The 8,621-nt window shown below is 49.1% G+C and overlaps 1 protein-coding gene across 9 annotated transcripts in view; it reads right to left on the bottom strand.

Annotated features, from left to right (window-relative positions):
* BIN2 (bridging integrator 2) overlaps positions 1 to 8,592 on the bottom strand; it is a 37,238-nt gene extending 28,646 nt beyond the window's left edge. For 4 of the 9 annotated variants that reach the window (XM_019834941.3, XM_019834937.3, XM_045061812.1 and 1 more), the window contains exon 1: positions 8,438 to 8,592. In XM_019834941.3, coding sequence (XP_019690500.2) covers positions 8,438 to 8,518 — 81 coding nt within the window. In that variant the 5' untranslated portion in view covers positions 8,519 to 8,592. Of the gene's footprint in view, positions 1 to 3,262; positions 3,285 to 3,375; positions 3,395 to 7,830; positions 8,107 to 8,437 lie in introns of those variants that run through there. The other 5 variants (XM_011283945.4, XM_019834939.3, XM_045061813.1 and 2 more) reach the window with 4 other exon arrangements.
* Positions 8,593 to 8,621: the final 29 nt, after the last annotated feature.

Here is an 8,621-nt window from a genome sequence, read left to right on the forward strand (position 1 = left end):
ATTGGTCTCAGCACTAATGCAAAGGACAGGAAAATGAAAAAGATACGGTGCCTCTTCTCACAGGGGACACTGACTTGTACACAAGCAAGAAAGCCCTGCATCTTCCACCTGTAGCCCCCATGTTGGGAGGAGGCACTGTCATCACGCTGCCCCCGGGCCGAAGTTAGAATCTCAGAAGCTGCCCTCAACTACTTCTCCCTCACCTCCTTCATCAAATCCCTCAATATGTCCATCTCTGGAAACTGTCCCATGCTTTCTAGTCTCGCGGTCATAACTGTGTTCCGGGCCCGTGCTGTTGCTCTCCTGTATCTGCTTAAAACCTTCTAATGATTCTCCACTTGCCTGCTCAACAAATTTGCATGAAGTGCCCATATGTGTCTCAGTTACTCTTGATCTTGGGGTTGTGAGTCTGTGCCCCACGTTGGCTATAAAAGTTATTTAAAAAAAATTTTTGAACATGTATTTATGTTGGGGAGACAGAGAGAGACAGAGCATGAGTGGGGGAGAGGTAGAAAGAGAGAGGGAGACACAGCATTGGAAGCAGGCTTCAGGCTCTGAGCTGTTAGCATGGAGCCCAATGAGGGGCTCAAACCCATGAACTGCGAGATCATGACCTGAGCTGAAGTCAGATGCTTAACCGACTGAGCTACCCAGGTGCCCCTAGAAATTATTTACATACATACACACACTTTAAAAAAATTAAAAAAAAAATTCATACTCTATATCCTTTATGACACTTAACCGCTTTATCCCATTAATCGAGTTAATCACTCCCTTCTAAGTGTTTGCAACTTCTACACCTTGTAGACATTTCTATTACTGTTTTTTTTTAAATTTTTAAATGTTTTTATTTATTTTTGAGGCAGAAAGAGACAGAGCATGAGCAGGGGAGGGGCAGAGAGAGAGGGAGACACAAAATCCGAAGCAGGCTCTAGGCTCTGAGCTTAGCACAGAGCCTGACGCGGGGCTTGAACTCACAGTCTGTGAGATCATGACCTGGGCCGAAGTCGGACACTTAACCGACTGAGCCACCCAGGCGCCCCTCTATTACCATTTTATGATTTAGGTGTATCTAGCTATGTCTCCTTCTAAACTGTAGGCCCCTTGAGAACTGGGTACTTGCCTTACTCATCTAGATTTCTCAGTACCCAGCAAAGAGATACTTAATACTTCTAACAGGAGGGAGAGGGGGACTGACAACGGGAGGGGACCGACCAATGGGCTGGGACTAGAATTAAGATTTCGCTAGACTGGAATAGAGCATAAGGGGGGAGGGTGGAAAGAGGACAAAGTCACAGAAATACCCACCCACATTCACACCGCTTTGTGAGATGACTCAGCACGGCTGGTTTAGGGTGTGTTATGGGGAGTAGTGGGTAAGGGAGCCAGAAAGGGAAACTGGAGTCTCGTCATGAAGGGCTTTGAATCACGTGCAAGAGTGCCCAGGTCTTGGGGAGTGAGGAAGGCTCTACATAGATACTTGGGCCCACCTGTCCCCATTCTTTCATTTTTTTTTTTTAGAGAGAGAGAGAGAGAGCACACACAAGTTGGGGAGAGGGGCAGAGGGGGACAGACAGAGAATCTTAAAAAGGCTCTGTGCTGAGTGTGGCTCCATCCCACTACCCTGGGATCATGACCTGAGCCAAAATCAAAAGTTGGAGGCTCAACTGACTGAGCCACCCGGGTGCCCTGACCATATGTCCCCGTTCTTTTTTTTTTTTTTTTTTAATGTTTATTTATTTTTGTGTGTGAGAGAGAGACAGACAGACAGAGTGTGAGCAGGGGAGGGGCAGAGAGAGAGGGAAACACAGAACTGGAAGCAGGCTCCAGGCTCTGGGCTGTCAGCACAGAGCCCGACGCGGGGCTCGAACTCATGAGCCTTTGAGCCGTGAGATCATGGACTGAGCAGAAGTTGGCCGCTTAACCTACTGAGCCACCCAGGCGCCCCCACCCCGCCATGTGTCCCCATTCTTTTTTTTTAATTTAATTTTTTATTTTTTAAAATTTACATCCAAATTAGCATACAGTGCAACAATGATTTCAGGAGTAGATTCCTTAGTGCCCCTGACCCATTTAGCCCATCCCCCCTCCCACAACCCCTCCAGGAACCCTCAGTTTGTTCTCCATATTTTTGAGTCTCTTCTGTTTTGTCCCCCTCCCTGTTTTTATATTATTTTTGTTTCCCTTCCCTTATGTTCATCTGTTTTGTCTCTTGAATTCCTCATATGAGTGAAGTCATATGATTTTTGTCTTTCTCTGACTAATTTCACTCAGCAGAATACCCTCCAGTTCCATCCACGTAGTTGCAAATGGCAAGATTTCATTCTTTTTGGTTGCCGAGTAATACTCCATTGTATATATATACCACATCTTTATCCATTCATCCATCGATGGGCATTTGGGCTCTTTCCATACTTTGGCTATTGTCGATAGTGCTGCTATAAACATCGGGGTGCACGTGCACCTTCGAAACAGCACACTGTACCCCTTGGATAAATGCCTAGTGGTGCAATTGCTGGGTCGTAGGGTAGTTCTGTTTTTAGTTTTTTGAGGAACCTCCATACTGTTTCCCAGAGTGGCTGCACCGGCTTGCGCTCCCACATGTGTCCCCATTCTTAACCCAGCGGTTAGCATCTCCAACTTCTGGAGCGCTCTCTGTAGTGGTTACGATCAAGGGCTCTGGAGTCTGACAGATATGTGCCCCATCTTGGCCTTTCGATTTATGGCTCTAAGCCTTTAGGCAAATAAGCCTATCCGTCTCTTGAGCCTCTGTTTACACAACAGCATCTCCTGGAGTTGTCCGGAGAATTAAATGACATACATTCTCAGCGCTGCCCTTTGGCGAGTGCTCAATACAAATCCAGTGGCATTATGTCCAATTGCACTCCCTTCCCTATGAGTGCCTATTTCCTTCTCAGTTCAGCCACATGTTTGTCTGTGTCTCTGACTCCAGCTCATCGAACACCTGACCCTGGGTACACCCGGTCTGCCATCTTCCCTGCCCCCCCTCCACCCCCACCCCAGACAACAGAAAGTTGCAAAACCACCTTGTCTAAGTGGTAATTGCAGCTCTCACTTCCTTCCTGCTACTCCTCCCTTCCTTTGCCTGGAGGGGCTGGGGGGTGTTCTTAGGCGGAAGGGGCTGAAAGGGTAGTCAACCCCGGCTAGAGTAAATGTGGCATGCCCAATATCCCCAACCCCCAAAAGGCTCAAGGCAAAAAGGCTTAGAAGGGGTGTGAGTATGTGAACTGAACACTCCCACCTTCAACTGTGAAACTGAAAGACGAGTGTGATCGCCCTGAGAGCATAACCAGTGCCCTGGGCCCCAAGTCCTTTGTTGCCCTAAGCAACAGGGCTGCGTATCCAGGCACTTACGCCGTGTTGTAGATGTTCTCCCGTAACGAAAGTTCTCTGACGGAAGAGAATGTAGAGTGCTGAACAAACATCTGAAAGAATTAATACATTCTACCTTTGGTTCACTTCCTAATGACAGTGCACCCAATGCCAGTTCTCTGAAGTTCTACACTAAGAATTCTGCGTTTAGAGAGAAAGAAGAGGAACAAGAGAAAAAGCGATTACAAAAAAATTCACTGCAGATGTTTGGTGGCTATAGGTCCCTACCAGGACCCTTCCCCCTAATCATTTATGATATTTTAGTTAACTCTCTCATTTGAATAGGGCCTGGCTATTAGGGATGACAGATTTTTGTTAAAATTTTTTTCTTAGGTGTGATAACAATATTGCAGTTTCTGTGAGAAATCCTCATTTTCGGGATATACGTGAAAGTAGGCTTTTCCTGGGGCACCTGGGTGGCTCAGTCAGTTGGGCGACCGACTTCGGCTCAGGTCATGATCTCGCAGTCCATGAGTTCGAGCCCCGCATCGGGCTCTGTGCTGACAGCCCAGAGCCTGGAGCCTGTTTCAGATTCTGTGTCTCCATCTCTCTCTGACCCTCCCCCGTTCATGCTCTCTGTCTCAAAAATAAATAAACGTTAAAAAAAAAAATTAAAAAAAAAAAAGTAGGCTTTTCCTTAGCGTGGTCCTAAATTTACTCTCCCGTCTTTTCTGCCACCGATGCCTGTACTCCAGCTCACCTGCATTTCTCACTATTCTGCCTCAACGGTTTTCCACACTCCCTGCCTGGCTCATGCTGGCATTTCCTCAGCTAGAATGTGCCATCCCCCCCACTTGCCTGAGGAACTACTAATCGGCCATCATTCCTACCGCAAATTCCGCCTCTGCTATAAAACCTCGCTCAATTCTCCTCAGTTTTTCTCTCCTCTGAATTCCCACAGACTGCAGACCTCTCAGGTGACTCATTTCACCAATTTTTAAAAAAATTTTTTTTTTCAACGTTTATTTATTTTTGGGACAGAGAGAGACAGAGCATGAACGGGGGAGGGGCAGAGAGAGAGGGAGACACAGAATCGGAAACAGGCTCCAGGCTCTGAGCCATCAGCCCAGAGCCTGACGCGGGGCTCGAACTCCCGGACCGCGAGATCGTGACCTGGCTGAAGTCGGAAGCTTAACTGACTGCGCCACCCAGGCGCCCCTTTTTTTCTTTTTTTAACTAGACTGTAAGCATCTGGCAGGCGAGAGTGCCTCTTATTCATCTCTAAATTCCTTCCTGGGTCCAGCCCAGTATCCCGGGGCAGAGGAATTTCTCGGTTAAGTATTGTTGACAGAACCCTCTGGGAGACCGGTTGAGTAAAAGTCAGTAGAGGAAAAGACCAGCAAAGGAGGGGTAACACAATGCCCCTTCCGAGCCATTTGCCACAGAGCAATCGTGGATGGTGAAAGCACTCATTGGAACTGTGAAGACACATCTTCCTGTAAAGACACAACTCAGTCTCATATTGCGTCTGGGTGGAGACTGGAAAATAAAACAAGAACGCTTCATCTCCCTCGTGTGTGACGGTCACTGGACCTTCACGCCTAGATTTTCAGAGGAGGGGGACTGAGCAAAAGGTGTTTCTACTCCCAGCTTTGCTCCTGAGAGAGAGGGTCAGCAGGAAGTGGGCAGGCACAGATGTCACAGTGGTTTATCAGGAGGCTCGTAGAGAGAGCGGGCCTGAGGTTGGGATCCAAAGGCAGGACACCCGGGTTTCAGTGACAGTTCTGCCATTTGCCGATCTCTTTTGAGCCTCGCTTCTTCATTTCTAAAACTGGGATATTAATAACATGCACAAAGGGCGGCAAAGGTGAAATGAGATCCTATCACGAGAGCGTTGGCTCCATAAAGAGAGAGAGATCGGGTCTTTCCTGAAGTCCTCTGCCTCGACCATAATCGGCACTTGATATCTGACACATCTATTTGACACTGTGGTTGCTACGTATTACTTAGAAGATTACAGCCAAATGCTTATACAAAAACTACAAATTGTTCCAGGGAGTCCTTTCTTTTTTTTTTTCTTTTTTTTTTTTAATTTTTTTTTCAACTTTTATTTATTTTTGGGGGAGAGAGAGAGAGAGAGAGAGAGAGCATGAATGGGGGAGGGGCAGGGAGAGAGGGAGACACAGAATCGGAAGCAGGCTCCAGGCTCTGAGCCATCAGCCCAGAGCCTGACGCGGGGCTCGAACTCACAGACCGTGAGATCGTGACCTGGCTGAAGTCGGACGCCTAACCGACTGCGCCACCCAGGTGGCCCGGGAGTCCTTTCTTTTGACTGTAACTTTCTCCCTCTCTCTCTTGCCTTCAATAACGTGTCAAGACTCAAGGACTCGGGCAGGCTGGGCTGAGCTCCTCCTCACATTCCAGGCCATTCCCACTCTATCCAGGCAGCAGCCGCTGCCTCTACGGCGCCAACTGTACTGCTCCAAGTTCAATGTCTGCCTGCCCTTGTGTTTATGTCTAGGTTCAGAGCATCCTCCCGTTTTCTGCCTTAACCTGGAAAGGTCCCCAAGGCAGAGGTGAGGTAGCTCCTCTGCATTCTCAGGGTTCAGACCAGGAAGAACAGGTTACCTGGGTGGCTGGTTCTCCCTTTGGGGAATATTTGCTTCTGTGGTTCAAGGAACCCTCTCCCCTTTTCACTCTTGCATCCTTACTGCGTTGAATTTCCAAATCACTAAGCATCACCGCTCTCATTTTTACATGTGCAGAATCTGAAGCCCAGAGCAGGGACATTACTTATCTAAAGCTTTGGAGTCCATGCTTAGAAAAGGAGAGAAATCCCCAAGGGCATAGTGTTGATGATAGGTTGGATGAGGACAGAAGGTGAAACAGTGAGGTAAAGTCAACTGCTGTGTCTTTTAAAAATAACTATTATTGGGGCGCCTGGGTGGCGCAGTCGGTTAGGCGTCCGACTTCAGCCAGGTCACGATCTCGCGGTCGGTGAGTTCGAGCCCCGCGTCAGGCTCTGGGCTGATGGCTCGGAGCCTGGAGCCTGTTTCCGATTCTGTGTCTCCCTCTCTCTCTGCCCCTCCCCCGTTCATGCTCTGTCTCTCTCTGTCCCAAAAATAAATAAAACGTTGAAAAAAAAATTTAATAAAAAAATAAATAAATAAATAACTATTATTGGGGCGCCTGGGTGGCTCAGTCCTTTGGGTGTCCGGCTTCAGCTCAGGTCACGATCTCACGGTTTGTGGGTTCGAGCCCCACGTCGGGCTCTGTGCTGACAGCTCAGAGCCTGGAGCCTGCTTCGGATTCTGTGTCTCCCTCTCTCTCTGCCCCTCCCCCGCTTGTGTTCTGTCTTTCTCTCTCTCTCTCAAAAATAAACATAAAAAAAAAATTAAAAAAAAAACCCAAACTATTATCCATGAATTTTTTTGTCTCCTGGGTTTTCTTGTTTTTTCCAACCCGTCACGTAGCTGGTAGCTCCTTCTCTTCCACACCACTTCTAACTAGACCTTTCCACAGGCTCTGATCTCTATCAGATTTGTAATGAGACAGCCTTCGAAGAGGCTAAAATCGTGATCAAGGTGAAATCAGAGCAAGGTGAAGTAATGAAGTCGAGCCACACAAAATCTTGCCTTTTCCTCCACTCTTTCATACGACCCCAGCTTCCTCAAAGGCAGAAAAAGGAGATCCATCTATCAGAGTGTTGCTACGTGGACAGCAGAGGTTCAGGTTAAAAGGGAAGGACACACCCTGGACAGGTGGAAACAAGAATGTCATGGGGCGCCTGGGTGGCTCAGTCAGTTAAGCGTCCAACTTGGGCTCAGGTCATGATCTCGCAGTTTGTGGGTTCAAATCCCCACCTCGGGCTCTGCGCTGTCCGTGCGGAGCCTGCTTTGGATTCTCTGTCTCCTATCTCTGTCCCTTCCCCACTTGCACTCTCTCTGTCTCTCAAAAATAAATAAACATTAAAAAAAAAACAAAAGGGGCGCCTGGGTGGCGCAGTCGGTTAAGCGTCCGACTTCAGCCAGGTCACGATCTCGCGGTTCGTGAGTTCGAGCCCCGCGTCAGGCTCTGGGCTGATGGCTCAGAGCCTGGAGCCTGTTTCCGATTCTGTGTCTCCCTCTCTCTCTGCCCCTCCCCCGTTCATGCTCTGTCTCTCTCTGTCCCAAAAATAAATAAACGTTGAAAAAAAAAAAATTAAAAAAAAAAAAAAAAAAAGGAAGAAACAAGAATGTCACTAAAATGTGTCGAGGAGCGCCTTGGTGGCTAAGTCAGTTCTGCCTCAACTCTTGATTTCAGTTCGGGTCATGATCCCAGAGTCTGGGATGGAGCCTTGCCTCGGGCTCCAGGCTCTGGGCTGGGGGTGGAGACTGCTTCAGATTCTCTCTTCTTCTCCCTCTGCCCCTCCCCAGTTCATCCTTTCTCTCTCTCTCAAAGTAAATAAATAAACAAAAATAATAATGTGTAGAGAAGGGTTACAGGCGGACAGCCTACCTCAATGTTGACGCTGGAGTAAGGCCACCCAGAACCAACCAAGGACCCAATCTAAAAAGAGATGCTCCTTCATCATCCTGGACCGTGTACTTTCCAACGCACAGAAAGCAGATACGGGCTACTGCTCACATCAGCTTAAACACTGCCCAGAGGCCAGGCGGGGTTAGGTGACGGAGTCCTTGTGGACTGGGCGGTCCCCGCTGGCAGCACAGCTGGTCATCGCTGTCGTCACTTTGGGGGAGAATGCCCTCTTGCAGCCTTCAATTTCATCCTCTGTGAAACAGCACCCTGGCTGGGTTGCTAGGACAAATCTGCCAACGTTGGTTCCTTTCTCCCACCTTTCCTGGATCGCCTGAGCGTTACTCAGGGTTCCCGAGGGAGACTGTGGTCTCCTCTGCTTCCCTACCCTTGCCCAAGAACGGGTAGCTTTTTTCTGTTCTCTATCAACTCTTTGTAGTTTAAGGAAAATCCACTCCCATTCCCGTCTGCCTGGGACCTTCTGTTCAGCCCAGGCCCCCCGGACACCCCCCCCACACCCCCACCGCACACCGCTCTCTCGCAGAGCCAGGCCGGCCGGAAGGGCAGGTGGTGTGACCCGGCCACATACCTTCTCCTGGGCCCTGCTGAATTTCTTCTGCACCTGCTTGGCGAAGAGGCCGGCGGCGCCACCCGCCTTGCCCTCCGCCATCCTGCCGGCTCCGGGTAGACTGGGCCCAGCGACCTGTGGTTTTCTGGAGGCCCCCAAGGAGGAAGTGCGGTTCCCAGCATGCCTCGCATCCGGCCGTGGCCGT

The sequence above is a fragment of the Felis catus genome, chromosome B4, assembly GCF_018350175.1.
Source record: "Felis catus isolate Fca126 chromosome B4, F.catus_Fca126_mat1.0, whole genome shotgun sequence".
Taxonomy (NCBI): Eukaryota; Metazoa; Chordata; class Mammalia; order Carnivora; family Felidae; genus Felis; species Felis catus.